We start from the raw sequence: 20,909 nt of genomic DNA, 5'->3' as shown, positions 1-20,909 counted from the left end.
GCGATGCAGCCCTGCCCCAGCCATGGAGGCAGCCGGGGAGGACGGCGGGGGGCAGAGACATCTTAGTCCTGGCTGGAAAAAGCAGCACCCTGGTGGATTAAAATGTCTTCCTGAGACACTGCTCCAGCTCAGGGCAGCCCCAGGACCCCCTGTGTCCCTGCTCACAGGCTTTGCCAGCGTCGCTTTCACTTGCAGTGCTGGCTGCTGCTTGTGATGACTTACTGCCTTCTTCAAGCTGGCTTTTATTTTTAATTACATTTTGCCTCTGAAGATGGTCTGCTTTGCTGGTTCATTATTTTCCTCTGCCTTTTTTTTTTTTTTTTTTTTTTTTCCCTTCCCTCATTTTTCTTTTAAAGCCCAACAGACTTTAGGCTCCCTGAGAAATAGCTTCACCCTTTAGGAAAGTGCAGAGCCTTTTCCCTGAGTAACAAAAATGTTGATTTGCTACCACAGGGCTGAGTGATGGTGATTCCCTTATTAAACTGCACTTAGAGGCAGCGACTGTCAGGCAGGGATGGAGAGCTTCTCCGATAAGTTGGAGCTATTCATTATTAAATTATCTTCATTCACTTGAACATCTCATTTTCATTGAATTAGATGAAAAGTGCTCAAAGGCAGCTGCTGCAGCGGCTTGGAGGCTGCCAGGAGCAGCGTGCCAATGTCCCTGCTGGCTTTCCCTCCCACACCAGCCATATCTGACCCTTTCCCACAGATGGATGGGCCTCGTGGCTGGTGTAAATCTCCTGGAGTTGCACCTGCTGACGGCCTGACCTTGGAGACCTGGAGCTCTGAGAGCTGGAGCTAGTGGGGATTGACTCCACCAGGGAGTGAGGTAGTGTGTCCCCAGCTGTCTGCAAGCTTGGCAGCAGTGACAAAGGTGGGTGTTCCCAGTAACTGGGGGCCAGTGTGACCTCTCAGGAGGGCCTGTCCCGGTGTTTTGAAGGGTGTGTGTTTTGGTGGGGACTGCAGATGGTTTTGGCTGAGTTACACAGGGCTTTAACCCTGCTCCTGCTGCCCCCTTCCCCTCCTGGGACACCCTCCCCAGGGCAGCCACCGGCCACATCGGGCTGGCTTCAGCCCTCGATGGAGATGAGCTGCTCTGTGTCCTGTGGCTGTTTTTGTGGGAGGATGCCATCTGGCTGCCTGATCTCTCTGCTTTCACCTTGGCACGAGCACCTGGCACCCGGCCCCACGGCTCGGCACCGAACCAGGGGCTGCTGGCTGGGCCTGCCAGCCCACTGCTCTTCAAGGCACTTTGTGGAGTCTAAGCTGCTTTAAGGCTGGCCCCGAGGAATGGGGGGCTTCTGTCTCCAGACAAAAGACCTTGGACAGAGCACACCGTGCTCAGGCGTTATTCATCTCTGTCCCAGCCATATGTGAAGTTGCATCTTTCCCTGTGAGAGCTCAGAAGTGGGATATCTGGCTGCTGCTCAATCCCAAACGCCTTGGGAGCAGGCAGCACCCCTCTCTCCTGTGACAGCCTGCAATCTCACTGGGCAGTGAAAACCTGGGTGCTGTGAAGCCCTTCTCGCCCCCTTCCCACCACTACCATCTTCTTCCTGACAAGGATCCCCTGGCCCCTTGGAGCAGCTCCTCAACTGTTGCTTTTCCTCGCCAGCGAATCTCGCCCGAAGAAGCTGCTTTGATCAATGCACTTGGATTTCAGCCTTCAGCCTTGATCAAGGCAGGAGGAGGGACGGGGGAGAGCGAGTACTCGCAGGCTCTTTGGGGACGGTCTGGGAAGCAGAGCTGCTTCTCCAAGAAAAGCCTGCTTCAAAGTAAGAGGCGGTGCTGTCAGAATAAGAGTGAACCAGGCGGGCAGAGGAGGAGGAGGAGGAAGGCTGCTGGGTGCCAGAACTCCAGCTGGGATGGGGCAGGTGCGGGTCCAGCAAGGAATGGTGATGATGGCATTGCTGTGAGGCTGGGGAGCAGCTTCTGGGAAAGGGCAGGAAACCAGGTGCAGTGGAGGGGGAAAATCCACACTTCCCCCTGTGCTTAATTCTGTAGCAGACCTGGTTTTCTGTACTCATTAGCTTTTTCAGCTCTCCAAACTTCCCCAGCCCTGGGGACCTGGCACTGAGAAAGTTTTAGAGCTGAAAAGGGAATGCATTTTCTTCTTTGGGTCAGTGTTTTTTTCTCCCAGGCTTTAACTGGTGGGGATGGTGCTGCAGGTCAGGTGTTACGGACCTAAGATGGCTCTGGGACAGGAGCAGGGGGACAAAGCCTCCCTTCCCTGCCAGCATGGCCTGGCTGCTTTAGCTGTAAGGGCCTTGTGTGGCATGAAGGGATGCTCAAGGTTTGATCAGATCAGAGCTTCTGCTTACTGGTAATGAATGGCCAGGAGGAGGCCTCCTGGGGCTATCTGGCTTTGTTTCCCCCATCAGTGCCAGGGAGTTCTGTGTCAGCCACTCTGGAAGGCATGGGCCATTCCTTTGTGGGTTGCATTACCTGGGAGAGGAGCAAGAACCGAGCAGAGATGCAAAACCTGGAAGTCCCATGAGCAGGGAAAAGCTCTGGCCAGAGACCACCCTCTGACACCAACCTGCTCCAGCAAGCCTCCTCCTCTCTCCTGCTCCCACTCCCTCTTTGCTGCTGCTGCCTTCCTCAGGTGCTCACACATGCACCTCTCGCTTTTCCTTTCAGCTACAGATGGCAGGCAGGAAAACCAGCCAGCCAGATGTGTTTTTCATAGCTCCCAAACCAGGCATAACTAAACATTTACATTTATTACCAATTAGAGGGGAAACAGACTGTAGTTTTATGTACTGTATGTGTCTGGATATATTTCAGTTTGTGACCTTACTACACCCCACCCTCAGCAACTAAATCTCTCTTGGCTAGGAGCAAAACCCTAGAAAGCATTGGGGTCCCATCACCTCGTGATTAGATGATGTGCAATTCACCACTTTGTAAGAAAGCCTGCACAGGGGTTTGCTCCTGGGTGATGCTGCACATCCCTAGGGATGCCCCAGAGGTATTTCCATGGTGGAGCCCATATCCATTAAGCCCATGTATGGCTGTGACCACACTGCAGCTGTCAGTGGGTGGCTCAGGAGTGCCCAGAGCCTGCAGGTCCTGAGCCAACATCACAGCGGTTCTTTAATGATGTGTGAGCCAACAGCAAAACACAAATAAATCCATAACCAGACGCTGAGCCTTGCTGAGAGCTGGAAAGAAAGCAGGAGGGGATGAATGTTCATGGTGGAAGTGATGTCCCAGCCTTTACCAGGAGGGTCACTAAGGGACTGATGTCCTAACAAAGTCCAGGTCCTGGCTGGCAGGGGTCCAGCCCCAAGGTGGTGACGGTGCCACTGCAATCTGCTCACCTCTGTGAGGCCAACACCTGAATCTGGGCTGCCTGGGGCGTAGGGGCTCAGGACAGGGTCTGCATGTGCCCATCAGGCCTTGGGCAGGCCGGTGGATGTCCAGTCAGGTGGAAATGAGGACTTACTGGTTCTGTGGGGATACTGGGTTTGCTGTACTGGGTCCATCACTCTTGATTCTGCCTCTGAGCAATCGTTAAGCTGCAAAGAAAAGCATAGTAACCTCCTCCTTCAGGTCACCATCCTCTTGGCAAGAGAGGAAGGAGAAATGTGGTAAGGCCAAGGGACGTTGGAAAACTGCTCTTTAAACGAGGTTGTCCCTTATCCATCCTGGTACTGGGATTGTGCCCCCCAGCACCACCCCACAGCCACACATTTGGGATGTGGGATGCTGCAGGAACTGACCTGCTCAGCCTTCCCGTGTCTCCCCTATCCTCCCACAGCATGTCCCACAGCCATCTATTCATGCAGCAACATCCCAATTCCTTCCTCGCTCCCAATTTTCTTCCCACAGAGTGCCTGGAACCCTCTGGCAATCATGACCAAAGCTCACCTCTGGCTGTGCCTCCTGGATCCCTGTGCTCACCTCTGCTGTTGCTCAGGCAACAACCTCAGAGTCGGATGCAGGGCTGTATTTCCCTCCTCTCTCCAGGGTGCTGCTGCTGGGGAAGCAGCCCAGACCCAGAGGGAAAGCCACGGGCGATGCTGTGGGATGCACACACAGCAGTTGTGTGCATCCCTCTGGGGATGCCTGGGGGAATTATTCCATCACAGGGAGCTTCAGAAATGCAGTATTTTATTAGAAGCCCATTAAACTGTTCAAACAGGTGATTAGGAGAGCGGTGATGATGCAAACTGAAACGAGGCAGGGGTGGGCTTCCACCTGGGCAAGGAGAGCTGTGGGGTGGATTTCCACCTGAGCAGGGAGAGCCGTGGCTGGAGGGCTAAGGTCAGCTCTGCAAGGCCAAAATAAGGAATGGATAAAGCTGAGAGGTTTGAAGGGGCTGGGGGTGGAATGAAGGGCTGCAGTGTTTTGGCAGAGGTACTGGAGAATGGAAGGAACCAGCCCTGGGGTGGAAATGGTCCACCCCAACCTCAACCCGTGGAGAACTGTGTGGACATGCCTATCCCATGGGAGGCAGCATCCTGCCTGCATTTGGGTAGGAAGCACCAGGTACAGGCTGGATCAAGGATGATACAAACCTTGGCCACCAACTTTTGGGCCCCTCTGAGAAGGAACAAACACAGGGACCAGGCACGTGGGGAACATTTGTCCAGCAAGGGCAGGAGAGGAGTTAGCTGGGAGGTGCAGGACCTACTGCTCCATACACAGACTTGTCCCATTATCCTGCTGATCAGCAAAAGCAGGAGACAGTTTAACTGGAGAGTTGGATTTAAGATTAAAAAATAATATTTAATTTTTTTTCCTCCTCTTCTGTAACTGTGTTGGAGAGTGACAGGGTGGGAACTCTTGGCAGCCGGGATGTTAAATGTTTTTCCACATGGTCTCTTGATTATTAATGGATTTTAGCACTTGACAAAGTAGAAATTAGGAGATAAAAGCTATTAGAAACTAATTTGGGTAATCACTGATTCTGTTCCCCCAGGAGCCTTTCTGAGAGCATTGCTCCCAACACCACTGCCAAGTCTCAGGAGAGAAGAAATCTCTTTTCAGCAGAGTTTCCTGGGCTTTGGAAGAGTCCCCTGATGTATGGCCAGTAAGGAGATGACTTGAATGGAGCAGGCCCGATCCAAACAACACTCTTCTCCCAGAAGCCTCCTGGGATTTATAGGATTTCACATCCCTGGACGCTATTTGGGGTGGTTTATGTGCCACAAATTTTTTACTGTTATGTTGCTGAAACAACCATAGAAACTAGCTTGGGAAAACAAGCTGGGAGATAAATCCTCGTGGCATGGGCTCTCCCAGCGATAAAATGAGCTACAGGTGGAGAAATAGACCCTTTATTTCCTTCAATTCCCATCTTCCTGAGTGGATCAATACCACCAGGGGCAAGGAAAAGGTGAGGAACCATTGCAGGGAATCAGTTTAAGGGAAAAGCTGGATGGTGGTAACTGATGTAGCAACCACTGCTGATTTTTGAGGCAGATGGGCTGGGAGGGTTTGCATATCCCAGGAGGGTTTATGTACAGAGAAGAGGATGCCTGTAGGCTGGGAGAACACTTTTTGAAATAATTTGACTGATTTTTTCTCCTTTTTTTTTTTTTTTTTTTTTGTTTTTTTTTTTTTTTTCACATCCAGTCAGTCTCCACTCCTGGCATATGCAGTAGGAGCAGAAGGTCTGTCTTGCAGAGTTTTTGGGGGTTTTATTCCACCCTACAGGAAAGTCCCCTCCAAATCTCACCCGATTGTCCCACCAAAATTTGACCATCCCAACCCTTGTTCCAGGAGCACAGCCCAGACATCCTGTGGGAGCACTGTCCTGAGGACAGCTCTGAGGGTCCCAGGGGAGCTCCATCCCAGGCAGGGGTCAGGGTCCAGTGGATGAGGTAAATCCTCCAGCCAGGCTCCTGCCTGTGGATCAGCTGTGTCCCTGGCTCCAGCCCTGCTGATTTACACGGGCTGTGGTGACATCCCAGGGCAGGATACCCATATTTAATGGATGGGGATATTGCTGCTGGCAGCAGCAGCTCCCAGCCATGAGCTCAGGGAGGAGAAAGCCATTTGCCATCATCATCGCTGGTCCTCTGCAAATTTTTCCACTTGCAGAATGAGATGCAGTGAAGGGACTTTATTTGATGGTGTCTACAGAGGTCTCCAGCTTCTCCTGAAGAGCTGGGAGCAGCTGAGGGCACTCAAGGAGGCCAAGGGCTGGTGCAGGCTGGGTTGGGTGGCTGAGGTTATACTTTCTGATCTCTGCTGAAAGACAAATTGGTGGGGACAGAAGAAGGGAGCTGAGGAACTGGGACTGGGGCTTCCTGAGGTCCCCACCAGCTTGAGTCATCCCAGGTTCTCACTGAGCTCCTAGTGGGGACACAGGAGGGTGGCTGGGACATCTCCATGCCTGGGCTTGCAGGAACCTCCCTCTTCCCCACTCTGTGCTGATTCTCCTGTCTCCTTCAGAGACTGTGGCAGGAGGCTGATGAGGAAGAGGGAGGAAGAAGCTGAGGTCACCACCATTCCAGGATGCAATTTTCCCCTCATTCTCCTTAAGAAGTGGCCATTTACCACAGGCCCTGTAAATCATCCCTGGAGAGAAAACACCAGGGAGCCATGGCATGGGGGGGATGAGAGCCCTGGATGGCTTTGAAAGAGATAGCAGGGAGGAAAAACAGCCCACCATTGGCGAGGAGGGATAACACTGAAAGAGAGAGAAGCTGAAAATGTGCCGAAGCAGCTGATGACAGCCCAAACAGCAGGAGAAGGCTCCTGCCTGCCAATTAACGAGGCTCTGGTGCTAATTTGCCACCTTGACTGCACTTCTGAGCTTGTCAGGAGAAGAGGGAGGAAAAACAAAAAGATGAGGCTAAAAAAGAGCTGGCGAGGCTTTGGTTTGCCTCTTGGCTATGCAGATGTCACTGGGCTTTGGAGAGGCAGGGGAAGCAAGGGGAGCTGGTGGCAAACCCCACCAACCCATAAGCCAGGATGTGAAGAGGATGATGACCAGTTTCCACGGGCTTGTGTTGGCAGAACAGCTCTAGGCCACGGTGCTGCCTGACTTGGGGATGCCAGTTTCCCGGGGATCACATCCTGCCATCTGCTGGGTCAGCTGGGAGAGTGAGAGGTGATCCCGTGTGTGCCCAGGAGCATCTCTGGTACCCGTGATTAAACTGAGCTATAAAGGAGCCAGAACAGCCCTGTGCTGGGCCAGAGAGGGGCACAGGCAGCTTGGCATCTCCTGCCTCCCCCAGAAACACTGTGAAACACAGAGCAGATCTGCTGGCAGCTGCCTGGTGGTTCTGCGTGGCTAACACAGCCACAGGAGCCCTGGGCAAAATGCTCAGTGTGAAGCCTCCTGCCAAGCCAAACGTCTCGTTCTCACTTCTTGCCCATCCCGCAGCCCAAACCAAGAGACCATGGGGAGGGATTAAAAGCAACATCTGCACCAGTGTGCTGTTTGCATGCAAAGCAAAAGGGTTTCTGCCAGGGAAGCGTGTTATCTGGAACCCTCCCAGCCCTCCCTCTTCCTCTGGGATGTTTTAATTCCTATGCATCCTCGTTCTTCTGACACAGTGTTAGCTGGGAGCCACAAGGGGTAAACTGAGGCAGGCTGGAGTAAGAATTGCAGGCTTAGCCTCACAACCTCACTCCATGCTGGCACTTCTTGGAAAAACTGTCCTTGGTGTTTGGGGCCAGCCTGATGTGGAGATGCCCTTGGGCCAGGAGGCTGAAGGCCCCACCTCATGGCACCCCAGGGCTGCAGGCTCAGCCAGTGCTGTGGAAAAAGGGCGAAGACAGGAGGCAGAAAGGGTGTAGGTTACATAGGTGGAGCTGTGGGCTGTTTGCTCAGCCCATTACTGGCTGTCTCAGGGTGGGAGATGGAGTTAGGATCAGCCCCAACCTGGGGGCCATGAGCTCTCTCTGCCCTGGGACAGCTGTGCAGGTAACCCCATCCTGCTGCCTGGGCTGGAGTGAAACATCCTGGCCTTTCCCTGGCCTCCTTTTCCCCGGCAGAGCTGCTAAACAAACGTGTCTGGAGGGAACCAGAGTGTCTGCAGTCAAGTGAGTGAGGAGCTCAGCTTGTTATTTAAATGCCATTTTCTGGCTTTTATACTGCAGAGAATCTCGTATAAACACAGAGCGTAGGAAAGGACAACCCCAAACACACCAGTTGTTAGAACCTAATGGGTTTGATGCTGAACCCCTGGTTCAGAGTGGCACACTGGCTATTTCCATCCTGAGGCCAGATCCTGCTGGTGCTGTGCAGCAGCAGCTCTCCAGCCAGCCCTCCTGCCATCAGCACTGTTCTGTGCAGGGGAAAGCACTGCAAGGTAATCAAACACTGACCTCCAGTTATTAACCTCGTCCTTTTAATCACCTCCACGGAGCGCCTTAATTGCTGAGCAGGGATGGGAGGACCTGGCTGCTTCCACCTGAGATTCCCACACAGCCTGGCAGTCACCTCCCAGGGCACGCTGCTGCTGTTGCTGCTGCTCTTCCTTTAACTCACACACATCCCCAAAAAAGGTGGCAGCAGTTTTCTCCCACAATACAGCATTTTAGCAGCCAAATTCAAGGGACCAACTCTGTTTCTCTGTGACTGAGTTAAAGAGGGGGTGCAGCCCCATGGGCTTGGGGTTGGATGACCAAGGCCTCGTTTGCCTGTCCCTGTGCTTCCCAGTGGGATGCTTTTTGCTTAGACAGGGCTGTGCCAGCTGCCAGCCTTGGAATGCCATGCACAGCCTCATTCCTAGTGGGAATTGGCAATTTGGGGCACACTTGGTGCTTTTGGGAATAGATTATGGATCTTGCTGGGGACTGTGGAGAGAGGAGAGTGCAGCCCCAGGGGCAACTGCTGAGGATGCAAAGAGCTGATGGCTCGTCCTTCCAGCTGCCTGCCTCCCCCTACTCCCAACTTTTTATTTTTTACATGAAATTAAAAATAAATGGCCTTCAACCACCTCTCTCCTCACACATGGGGCTGTTAGGGCATCACCAGCCTCCATCTGGAGCCTACACAAAGCCAGAGAAATCCAGGGTCCATCCCTTGATGGGTTCCTTGAGGTGTTGCCAGTCATCCCAACAGCCCTTGCATTCATGTTCAGGTGGGTTTAGGATGTGGGACTGGTTCAAGACACCAAAAAACATGGCAGGAAATGCTCTGTCTAGAGGAGATGGGATGGAGTTGAGGAATGATAGCCTGACACATGGCCCACGTGATGACTGGGAGAACCCCAGCATGGCTTGGGTTAGAAGACACCTTAAAGCTCATCTTGTTGTAACCTTCCACAGGCAGGGACACCTTCCAGTAGACCAAATTCCTCCAAGCCTCATCCAACCTGGCTTCAGACACTTCCAGGAATGGGGCAGCCACAGCTTCTCTGGACAACCAAGAAGTGATGAGATGGGAAATGTACAGCGGAAGCCAAAATAATTTCACTAGCTGAGAATCCTCCCAGCAGCCCTGCCTGCTCAGGAGCACTGCTGGCCTTCATGCCTATGCCCTCCCCATCCCCAGGCTGATGTCTGCCAGCTTTGCCTGGGGAGCCCAGAGGATGGCTTTGACTTCCCATTTCCTCCTGGCTTCTTTAACTGCCTGATTTTTTTTTTTTTTCCCTTTAGGACTGGGAGAGAGGAGAGATGGGCAAAGGAAGACAGATGTGTAGAAAATAGAAGTCTAGGTGACAGATTGAGGGCTGCTATAACCACAATAGCCAGCCTGATTGATAGATTAGACAGGGAATATAAATAGCAAGTATAGTTTATCTATCCCCATTTTATTTTCCTCTTGTCTGTCTCTTTCTCTCTCCTGGTGTTATTTTCCTCACGCTTATCTCTTTATCTGCCCAGCCCGAGGATGGAGGAGAGGTGGGTGACAGAAGCAGGATGGATGAGTTTGGCTTCCCACCGCCTTTTGCAGCATCCAAGCAGACAAGTTTTGCCAGCTGTGGATTAGAAAGCAGCCTCAGATCTGCATGCTGAAGACACTTTTCCCACCCCTCTCCTTTCCCCTGCACCATCCCCTCTGTCCTCATGTCCTGCCTCAGGGATGCTGCGGTTGGAAGGTTGGCTCCTTCCTCTCTCTGGCTCATCCTCAGCCAAGGAATGAGGGCAGCCACTGGAGCAGTGAGCTCTGCTTGTCTGGGTACCCGGCGTTCCCATCTGACAGCCGGGCAGCTCCACTGCTTGATATTCCTGTCAGGCACCAAGTACAGCAGCAGCACTGGGAGGAAGGCAGGGAGGGGAGCCACACAGCATGGGAAAAGCCAGGGCTAGGGATGACAGTAACTGTTCTGTTAGTTGGTTGGGTTTTTTTTTGTTGTTCTTTTTTTTTTTTTCTTTTTTTAATCTCTGTTGGTTTTGGTTGCTCTTTTGCTCAAAAAAGGCGTTTTTTAAAAAATATATTAAACAGATACATTTTACTAAGATGTCTCTTGGCTGGAGCCACTGACAAGAAATGACACTCCCCAAATGAATAGGCTTAAAAAAACCTGTCTCAAACAAACCAAATAAATAAATACATAAATAAAACATTTTCATTTTCTTTCTTTTGCATTAGGTTTTTTTTTGTTGTTGTTGTTGCCGTTGGTTTTCTTTTTTTTTTAGGGAATCGTGGCCCAGAGGTCTCTGTGATGGTGGTGTCCCTGGAGCAGGTGCCAGGTCCTTCCCAGGCAAGGGGCGAGACAGTGCCTCAGCACTGCAGCAGACACGAGGTGCTCATGGAGAGGGGGAGCCAGGTCTCCAGACCTGCCAGGTCTCCAGGGCCTGTGCTGTGGACCCCCACCAGCACCGTGTGCAAGGGTACGGCTGCAGGATGGATCATGGGGGATGCAAAGGCAAAGGTGCCAGTAGAAACCTCTTAAAAAGACTACAAAAGTTGGGGTGGCAAGGAGGCTGCCACTGGGGGATCCTTACTGTGGGTTATGCACCTGCTCTGGTGGGACCAGCAGCTGCCTCTGGCCAAGCCACAAGCCCCTGGGCCATTGGCACACCTCTACAGCCACCTCTGTGGTGGCCACAGTGGCACTGTCCCTGCACCCGAAGCCAGTCTGCACTGTATGAGCCATCCCTCCTCCTTAGTCCCACTGGCATCCTCCATCTCCTTGAGCCCTGTGTCTCTTTGGCCAGTTGCTGGGTGTACCATGGAAGCACGCAGTTGGCACTAAGGTAAGGCCTTGATTTATATTTTTAGGGTGGTTCTTTCTCTCTCCTCCCCAGGAAATCTCTCCTCTTGGCCCCCTGGCACCGAGGCCTGAGCCGTTAGCTGCACAGCTTGCCCGTCTCCTGCTCCAGCGTGTTGGGCAGCTTGGAGCTGAAGGCTCTCAGGGAGGACTGGATCCTCGCCACCTCGTTGTTGGCCAGCTTGAGCCGGTGCCGCAGCAAGCAGGTGAAGAGGTCGAGGCGGATTTTGCCAGGGGGTGAAAGCCTGTTCACCCTGTCCCTGATCTCCAGCAGCTGGAGCATGGCTGAGTCCTGGGAGCCCTGGGTGTAGGGGTAGTCCAGCTGGAGGATCAGGTCACGGATAGCGTCCGGCTCAAAGGGCAGGCTGTAGCCAAAGACTTGCAAGCTGTTGATTTTCATGTACCCCAGGTTCTTGGAGGGATCTGACATCTCCAAGGGTTCATAGTAGATTGTCTCATTGGAGCTGTCATCCAGAGACTTGATGCGGCTCCGCAAGTAGACGTGGACCGTTTCAAAGAAGGTCTTCCACTTGTTGCCCAAGGTGATCGTCCAGTTTTGGCACTGGGCAGAGGCATCTACGGTAGTCCTTTCCCAGTCTGGGAAGCTGCCCTCATTGACAGGCATGAACCAGCTCTCCGAGTGGCTTCCCCCGAAGGGGTTGACATAGATGGCCATGACGGGCTCCAGGGTGCTGTTCTTGGTGAGGCAGATCTGCAGAGAGAGAGCCAACATGACGTGAACCAGCCCGGGCTTGTACTTGTTGCTCTTCAGGGTCAGGAGCATGCGCTTCCTCCAGGAGGGGTCAAACCAGCTCCCCAGGCGCATGTCGTTGCTGATGAAGATGGAGTGCACCTCGATGCGGCTGTCCCGTTTCTGCAGGAGGTACTTGAGCTCCAAGTCCTGCAGGTCGGTCTCCAGCCCCAGGTAGTGCTCCAGCGAGTCGGCCACCTCAGGGCGGCAGAAGCCCTGAGCGAGCACGTAGCCGTGGTTGCAGGTGCCGCAGCGGGTGCTGTTGTCCTGGTCACAGCTGGCACAGGCTGGCCCCTCGCCCAAGGCACACGGTATGGACCCCTGGCAGGAGGGCTGCTCGGAGGGACACGTACAGCTGTGGCTTTCTTCCAGGAAGGTCCCAGGCACGGTGGTCTCGCTGCAGTACAGGAGTGACTGTGCGCGGCTCCACCAGAAAGGGAGGGACCTGGTGCAGAGGAAGCACGGAAGAGAGGCTTAGGTGGCATCTTTTGGGATGTGACTGACTTTCCCTAAGAATGGAAGAGCTGCCCACCTTGCGTTTGTTTTCTGCGCTGCTGGTGGCCCCCCCCATGAACCAAACCCCATTTTTCTACCTTCAGGTTTGCACCTGATCTCTCAGGGCTACATTCCAAGCTGGCACAGCCACTCCTGCTGCCTGCTCACCCCTGGGCGTCCCTCCCAGGTGAGAGTTTCTCCAGTTGCATCCACAGGGAGGTAGCCCCTGTCTCTGAGCCACCCTTGGGGCACGGGGCAGTGTCCCCAGCAGGGGATGCCATGGCACCCTACCTCTCCTTCGGCAGCTTGAAGCGAGGCTGGCGGTGGCAGCGTTTGCTGAGGTTGAAGAGCCGTCGGATGAGTCGGTAGGTTTTCCTGGAGAGCAACTTCAGGCTGGTGCCCAGCTGTTGGTAGCGATGCTGGACATCCAGATCCATGGCCCAGAAGTGGGAGATGGCTGTCCTGTTCAGGAAACGGTCCGTGGGCAGCCTTTTCACCAGTGCCTGAAACTCCTCTGTAGGGAGAAGGAGATGGTGTCAGCAAACCCCAGAGAGCAGGCAGTGAAAGTGGAGCCGAAAGCAACCTCCCTCCACCTGAGCTCTGAAGCCTTCATGGTGAGAAGGTCACCCTGGAGACCCAGCACCCAGCCTGGGCTGCTCACAAGGGCAAGGAGATGTTTGGTGGGGTCTCCCCAGCCTCACCTGACTCCTCGAACTGGTTGTGGTGGCTCTCCCAGGCTCTCCCAAGCTGGGCCAGGCTGGTCTCCAGCGCCTGGATGTCGGCCTCGGGGCAGTTGCAGTGGGGGGAGGCGGGCTGGCACTGGCAGCGGCAGTCGCTCCGGCGGCACAGCAGCTCCCCGGCAGAGCCACAGGCGATGTAGCTGAGAGCGGCCGACACAAACCTCTCCCGCAGGTAGGAGGGGAGCACCGTCTGCAGCCCTGCCAGAGGGGGCAGCCCCGAGAGCATCAGGGCCCGCGTGGAGCCCCTCAAACATCCCCTGGTGGGGAGGGCACGAGCCGCCCCCCTCCCTGGGCTCCCACCCTCACACGATTATCATATCAATTTGCTCTGGAGCCGCTTGTCTGGGCTCTGCATCGATCTTGGCTCCTCTTGGCAGACAAGCAACAACCTCATCCCGCCCAGCTTTCATTATTTTCATCCCCTCTCCTCCTCAGCCCTGAAATTAGAAGCAGCATCTCATGCCAGCATCTTCCCCTGCAACCCCCTGTGCACCCACAAGCATCCCATGGTAGCACTTGTCCACACCCACATCCCCACCAGCCCGCTCCTACCTTGGAGCTGCACTTTGTTCTCAGGGCTCTGCACCAGGACAGAGCTCACCGAGTCCAGGTTGTCATAGTTGCTGCAGCCAAGCGGCCCTGTCCGTGTTTCTGTCACCTAAGGCAGGGACACACAGGTGGTCAGGGATACAGGAGGGGACACAGGGTGCGCTACCCCACTGAGAGTGCTGCAGATAATCCCTGACCCTGCTGGCCAAGCCCCACTCCTCATAGTAGGGCGATGGTCGGAGAGGAGAACTAATTATCTCCTAATTAGCTAGTTGACAGGCGGCAGCCCTGCCTGCAGCCCGCTGAAAAATGTGCCTTTATTAGCGTGCCCAATTTCCCATAAATAACGGGACCGTGTTAATTTTCCCTGCCCTGTCCTCTCCGGGTGACGCTGTTTCGGGTCTGGGCAGCTGCGAGGGGCCGCCGGCGCGGCCCGGGGCTGCCCTGTCTCGGCGCTGGTCCCTCCCTTGCCCGCTCGCCTACCTTGATGGCGGCCGTGGCGATCTGGATGTGGTGCAGCCGGCGCAGGGTGCTCTCCCGGTCGATGAAGTAGGAGGCTGCCAGCTGGTGCAGGGTCTCCAGCGAGACCCCCGAGCTGTTCCCAGCGCCGCCCGCAGGCTCTGCCCTCCGGCTCAGCTTGCGCTTGTCCACAAAAATGGTCAGGGACTCCTCTCCTGGGGGGACACGCCATGCTTTTGGAAGGCTGCTGGGCTCCCCCACTCCCTTTCTTAGCCGTATTTCTCCTGCAGCGTTTCTTTCCCCACTCTCCCTCCTTTGCACGGTCCTTGTGCAAGGGGGATGAGCAGCACTGAGCACCCCCAGCACTCACCTCCCAGCGTGGCGGCCAGCAAGAAGTGTGTCCCATACTTTTTGATCAGGCTGTCGGTGATCTGCTGGGGGCTGGGCCGACGCCCCAACAGCCGGATGTTGCGGATGAATTCGGGGGCCAGGGGAAGTGGAAGGCTGAAGAAATCTTTCCTCTCCAAGGCCAAATTATTCACCTTCCAACGAGCAAACTCTCTGTGGGAGGAGAGCAGCAGTGGGGAGAGGGTGTGAAGTGAGTCTGGCCGTGGCACATGCATGCTGTCCTTCCTTCTGTCCCCAGTTTCCAGCTCAGGACAGGTGGAAAACTCTGGTTAGAATCATCCCGACCTCCCCATCAGAAATGAAGGACCTGCTGCGTGCACGTGCCAGCTATGGATCCAGCCAGGACAAAAGCACCATCCCTCCCTAAGCCATTGATGGTGATAAAGAGCTACAAGCAGCAGACATGCCTGATATTGATTAATCCAGCACCTCCGGAAGGCATTAATCACAGCCCAGGGCAGGGCTGGACCCTTTTCCAGCCCACTGGGCTGGTTGGATCTCATTCCTCCTCCAGCCCTATGCCTACAGATCCAAGTGAAAATTCAAGGGGGTATCACAGTTTTAAATATCAGCAGCATTTTGTGGGAAGCTGGAGGTGTTGGGATGTGGTGGGGTTGGTGGTGAGCCCCTCAGAGCCCCAGATGCTGTGAATGTGCCCCCCCCAGCCTTGCCCAGCCCTAGGGAGCATCTGCCACTGCCTGTCACCAGCCTGTCACTGCCTCCAAAACCCCATGGCCTCCTAAACAACTGGCAGCAAATTCCAGCCTAATCTTTGGCTTTTTGCTCTAATTGAAACCAGGCAGTGCCTTTCAAACAGTTTTGCCGCGGCTGGATGGGAAGAGAGGGAGAGGGAGGAGGAGGGAGGGGTGGATGGGTGCAAAGCAGCAGCTGCTGGGCTTGGCAGATGACAGGTTGCCTCCCACCATGACTTTTGGGCTCAGAAGATGGGATGCAGGGGCCAGTATCAGAGCTGAGGAGGAGTTGCTCCTCTCCTCAGGGGGGATGCTGCCTCTTCCCTTGCACACACACTCCCTTGGGGCTGGGGTGCCGATTTCCCCCCTTCCATCCCAGAGGCAAAGCAAGTCCTGAAGGCTGGTAGCAGGTTCCCTGCCTCTGGGGAGGCGTCAGCCAGCTGCTGTCCCTCTGGCTGCTCCTTCCTGTCCCACCACCGTCACCAGCAGCATCCCTGGAGGACGCAGGTCCCTCAGCATGGCAGCGTCAGCACACAGGAAAGAGGAGAGGAGCTCCCTGGGGGTGCCGGGCTGCATAACAAGGCTGCAATCCCGGCACCTACCTCAGCATTCCCCAGAGGCCTGGTCAGGCTTTGCTCTGCTGCTGCAAGTCCCCAGGGCTCAGCACCCGTGGGGAGCAGAAAAGAAAAGGGCTCATTAGCCAGAGGTGACAGCCCCAATTAGGAGGCTGTGGAGTGGAGTGGGTTTCCCACAGAGGCTGTCACAGGGTGCCCCGTTGCTGTGGCCAGTGGATCCCAATGCCGCAAAACCTGGTTTTCTGCTGGCAAGAAATCCCCTCCGGCCTCGGCCCCCATGCATATGGCATCCCACTGCAGCAGTCCATGGCACTGGGGCCATGCCAGGGGGCCAGTCAGAGGGCCTTTTCTCGAGCCCCAGTTGCACCCCAGCCCCATCCCAGCCCCAGAGAACTGCCAGTCTAGGCAGGTTCAGTAACTTGGTACTGAACATCTTTGTGCATGGAAAAAGGACAAAAGGACAAAAGAGCATCTTTGTCCAAAGGGCCTGGGAGGTGGACACCACACGCACATTGCCCTTTCTGCTGTCTCCAGTTTCCACCTTGGGGCAGGAGATCAGTAGGTGGAGGATGTCCAAAGGGACTGGAGAACACAAGACCCATCCAGCCCAGTGGGCTCTGTGCCTCCTGCCATAAGGGCTGATTCCATCTGAACCTGTGCACCAAATCCCTCCCAGCTTAGGGCAAATCCTGCCTGGAGCCCAGCCTGGCCACACCGTGAGCATCCTGGGGGGGGGGCTGCTGTTACACTCCCTGGAAAAGCAGCATCTCACCCACCTGCTGTCTGTCCCAATGGACAGCCTCCTCCCGCACATGGGGGTCTGCTCATGTGGATTAGAGAGGCTCTGCCTCCACTCTGCCGTGCGCCCACAGCCCCCCACCCCACAGCCCCCTCTCACCTGTAGATCCTGTACCTGGTGGTGAAACCCTGCCGGTAGCGCTCCATGAAGTCCACGTACTCCTGCGCTCGGTAGAAGGGCCCCCGGTCGGTGAGGAGCCAGTCGAGGGGCGCCCGGACGGAGGGAGAGGAGGATGAGGAGGAAGAGGAGGGGGTCGCGGGGGCTGCATGGCCCTGGGGCACGGCGCTGCCCGCCCCGCCCGCCACTCCCCAGCGGCAGCAGGCGCTCAGGGCCAGCAGGGCCAGCGGCCACGGGAGCATCGGCGGCGGCCCGTCAGCACGTGGGAGGTCCTGCCGCCCCATCCTGCTGCTGCCCGGCCGGCTTCTTCATTCTCTCACCCCGCCGCGATCCGCCGGGACTGCCCCGTCCTGCAACGCCAAGAGGGGGAAGCCCGTGAGGACAGCGCCCTGCATGTAAACCAGGAGCGACTGCAAGATTTGGAATGCTTGTTGGGATGCTGGCAAGGGGAAAGCTCCAGGGAGAGCCACACGTCAGGCGTGGACTGGTCACGCCACAGGAAATAAAGAGTTTATGGGGTTGGAGGTGCTGGGTGTGCTGAAGTTAAACGAAATCCTGGCTCATGGCTGTTGGAGGAATTTCTGGCTTTTTCTTTACGTTTTTCTCTGCTGTACATCAGCCTGTCAAGCCAAGCTTGCTGCTGTGGGGTGCCCATGTGGTGGGGATGGTGGGCTGCCTCTGCACCCTGCACTGTGGGGACACATGTCACGAGCATGAGTAACACTCATTTCAGGTGGGGCTAAAGTAATAATCATGGGGAACTGGGAAAGTGAGCTGCTCCAAGTATGGACTGGATCATGTGTGGTTGATGTTAGACTTTTCTTCGTGTCCTGCTAGTGACTGACTGGCTGGCTGGCTGGATGTCCACTCCAAGGCTGGCTAGGCTAATGGAAGTAGTGTTTTGAGTGCAAAGCAAAGATGGAGCTTTTCTGGCAGCAGCAAGCACAAGGCCAGAGCCTGAATTTGCCAGTGGAAATGAGAGATGGGGAGCTGCAAGGTTTGGCCAAGACCAGATGTGCTGTGAGGCAACAACAGCTGTTTGCCTCAAAACAGGGACCCCATTGCTGCCGTACTGCCAGGGAAGATGGTTTTTGTTCCAGGAAGGCGGCTGGAGCCCAAATACCCATCACTGCTGAGTGCACACCAACCCTGCCTTCCCCCAAACAGGGCTTTGCTGGATGAATCATCATGCTTTAACATGTAGTAATATGTTTCTCCAATTTTTTTTTTCTCCCTCTCTTCTATTTTTAAACCCTTAAGGGTGCCCTTTGATTACACTTTCTCAGCTTCTTGCTCAGCCCTCGAGGCTGGGGCCCTGTGAATTTTAAACGAAAGCTGAGACTTTTGCATCACCATGCTGGGGTGCCAGGACAGTGGGGTGGGCAGGAGCAGCAGCATGGCTTATTCTGTTCCCCCACACTCTTTTTTCACGTGTCACCCTGGTTTCTCCCAGTCTGGCAGGCAGCCACATAATATCTCAGTCACTGCTTCCAGCTCCTGGCACGTGAAGTCCCCCACGGCCACGATGTGACCAAATTCTGGCCCCAACCTGTCCCATGCTGGAGTGGGGGGCAGGCAATGCCAGGCTGGTTTCCTCACTCTGTGCCTCCAGTGTTGGAGGGGGCATCTGTCACCCCTAAAACGTGGCAGGACCCAATGCTAGAGGCTCATGGAGCTGCCAGCTGTGGGCAACGGCTGAGCAGCCGAGGCACTTTGGCTGCCCCCTAATCCTTCCCTGCCTGCTTCCCTGCCTGCAGCCAAAGCTAGGCCGAGGGGGAGCAGGCAAGATGGGATGCTGTCTGCCTGAAGCAAACCTCCACCTTGCTCCCCTCCCCAGGAATATCTGCTAGTACAATTAAAAATTGATGTGGCCTGGGGACCAAAGAGATCCTCAAAGCCCAAGATTAAACCCCCCCAGGTGCACGCTGCCTGCAGCCATGGGTCCTGCTGTTGTGCTGACTCAGGACCAGCTGCCGTGTCCAGGAGAGAATAGAGGGAGCCAGGGTCTGGCCGTAAACCTCATGGATGGCTGAATACTGACCACAGGCTAAACCCTCAGTGATTTGACCCCTTTCCCATACAGCGAGGAGGAGAGTAGCACTCTGGATCTCAGCTGAGAAGCTGAGGGAGGGTAAAGCATCCTTGAACAGCATCTTTCTAAACCCTGCCCGTGGAAACATGCCTGCTTGTAGCATTAAATATGGCTGTGACAGCGAAACACCTTGTTTAAATATCTGGTGCGCTGGGACTCTGCCTGTTGCCGCACAAACAGGCTTGGCACACCCCATCTCCTCATCCCCTGCCATCATCCATGGGTTTTAAGTGGCTCCTGACCCATCTCCAGCTGAGGTGGGGCTGGACAAGGGCTGCTCCCTGGCTGTGTTCCTTGCACCCCTCGCTCCACACAGGTCTCTAACAGCCTGGGTCTTACAGGGGATCTTAAAGGGGATTTTAAGCAGTTAAAGGAGATGCTTTTCCACAAGTGCCATGGGATATCGGCCTCATTCTATCACTTCTTCACACCACCACAGACTGGTAGGGACGTTTTGCACCAGTTACTTCACCACCCTCCCCGAGGCTTTCCTGGTGTAAATCAGAATACAGGAGTATCCTCCCTTTGATTCAAAGCACAGAGGGGCGGAACACAGCAGGCAGAGCACTGTCTTCTCCATCAAACCATCCCAGATGTTAAATGCTTCCCACCAGCACTAACCAGCCCCTTGCCATTACTATCCTGGGAGGCATCTCCATGTGCGTTCACCAAGAGGGGCTTCCCATGCTGTCCTTCCCCTCCAGTTCCCCTCTCCCAGCCCAGCGGTGGATAGACCCACTCTGGGCTGCCTTTTCCCTTAGGCTGTGGTCCCTAGACCAGCTAGAAACCATTCCAGCCTGCTCTGATGCCTTCCCTGGGGAGCTCATTCTGACATTCGAGGCTGAGCATAGGATGTTTCCCTGTGGCTACTTCATGTTTTACTACAGAGCAGTAAAAATAGGATTTGATATTTCCAGCAATTGGTGGGGGCAAACCGGTGCAAAACCAGTGAAGACTCCCTCCTGGTATGAAGCAAAGTTTCCAGCCTTGCGAAGTGAGCTTTTATTCACACGTCCCTCTTATTTACACCGCGTGTGCCGGCACCTCCGAGGGAGCTCCTGCTTGGGGACGGGTGCTGACGCACGACAGCATCCTTGCCAACAGGAACTGGGAGTCCCAAGTCAGGCAGGAACGGGCAAGGAAGGCCTGTGTGGGGGCTGTGCTGAGCTATGCAGCAGCTTATCCCCTATGGAGCAGCTTTCCTGCACCACTGTCAGCTGGGATAATTTATTTCCTCCTATCGATCAGGATTTATAGAAAATAAATACGTGCAGATATTGCCATAGCTCTGTATAGCCCTCAATACCTGCAGCTGGAGGAACTGGCTCTGATTTGAAGGGAAGAAGGGCTGCACTGCTGCTCTGTGGGGTTGGGGCAATGCTTTTTGGGGTGCACCTCCACGTGCTCACACTAGGACCCTCCTGGGATGCTGGGGAGAATAAAGCTCTTTAGAAACAAATAACCCCCTTGACCTTACTACTAGAGCTGGAAATAACTTTCTAATCACTTTTCCTTGATCCAAAAAAAAAAAAATGAAGATTTGATGAGAAGCATCTGACGACTCTTTTTTTTTCTTCTTCCTTTTGATTTAGGGTTTTGCATCACAAAAGTTGGAAAACTTCCAGCTTGTTAATTTTTTTTTTCTCATCTTCCCCCTTCTATAAAAACCCCAAAGCAATTGAAGGAAGAGTGCCAAAGCAAATATTCTTGGTGAATTTTCCTAGGACCACAACCTCTTACAGGGCCAAGTCCTCCTGAGCTTCTTGCAGCCCACTTGTGTCCCCATTGCCTGCAGCAGAACACGCTGGTGTTCCTCCAGAGACGGCTGATGCATGGCCCACACTGTCACTCGTCATGAGCTGCATCTCAAAAAGAGCTTGTGGCAATTTCTAGAGGCAATTTCTGGGGTCACTTCTTTGGTGGTGTCCTCATCCAAAACTGCTCGAGAGGCTGAAGGAGGGATGTGAGATGGGTATGGGGGTGCTCAGGTGAGCTGCAAAAGCCTCCCTCTTCTGCCCTTGGAGCTGACAGCGACAGCAGCAACATCCTCAGCGTAACATCAGAGTTATGCCGAGGTCCCTCTTGCTTCCATGCCGACGGCATCTC

At 54.7% G+C, this 20,909-nt stretch overlaps 1 protein-coding gene across 1 annotated transcript; it reads right to left on the bottom strand.

Annotated features, from left to right (window-relative positions):
• Window positions 1-10,432: 10,432 nt before the first annotated feature.
• BRINP2 (BMP/retinoic acid inducible neural specific 2) lies at window positions 10,433-16,995 on the bottom strand. The gene is made up of 7 exons (XM_066324714.1): window positions 16,694-16,995; window positions 14,491-14,681; window positions 14,145-14,335; window positions 13,665-13,770; window positions 13,074-13,310; window positions 12,664-12,886; window positions 10,433-12,322 (listed from the first exon to the last, which is right to left on the bottom strand). The coding sequence occupies exons 1-7, from the start codon at window positions 16,993-16,995 to the stop codon at window positions 11,206-11,208; spliced, it is 2,367 nt and encodes a 788-aa protein (XP_066180811.1). The 3' UTR covers window positions 10,433-11,205.
• Window positions 16,996-20,909: the final 3,914 nt, after the last annotated feature.

The sequence above is a fragment of the Sylvia atricapilla genome, chromosome 9, assembly GCF_009819655.1.
Source record: "Sylvia atricapilla isolate bSylAtr1 chromosome 9, bSylAtr1.pri, whole genome shotgun sequence".
Classification (NCBI taxonomy): domain Eukaryota; kingdom Metazoa; phylum Chordata; class Aves; order Passeriformes; family Sylviidae; genus Sylvia; species Sylvia atricapilla.
Note: the sequence above shows the minus strand (reverse complement) of the source record. Positions and strands in the feature narration are given on the sequence as shown.

What these genes read in the sequence shown, in the direction of transcription:
- BRINP2 (XM_066324714.1), bottom strand. Translation starts at nt 16,995, where the DNA reads ATGGGGCGGCAGGACCTCCCACGTGCTGACGGGCCGCCGCCGATGCTC. An exon ending in ACCAGGTACAGGATCTACAG is followed by an intron (nt 14,682 to 16,693) that starts GTGAGAGGGGGC and finishes CTCCTCCCACAG; the next exon opens with AGAGTTTGCTCGTTGGAAGG. An exon ending in TCGCCACGGCCGCCATCAAG is followed by an intron (nt 13,771 to 14,144) that starts GTAGGCGAGCGG and finishes TCCCTGCCTTAG; the next exon opens with GTGACAGAAACACGGACAGG.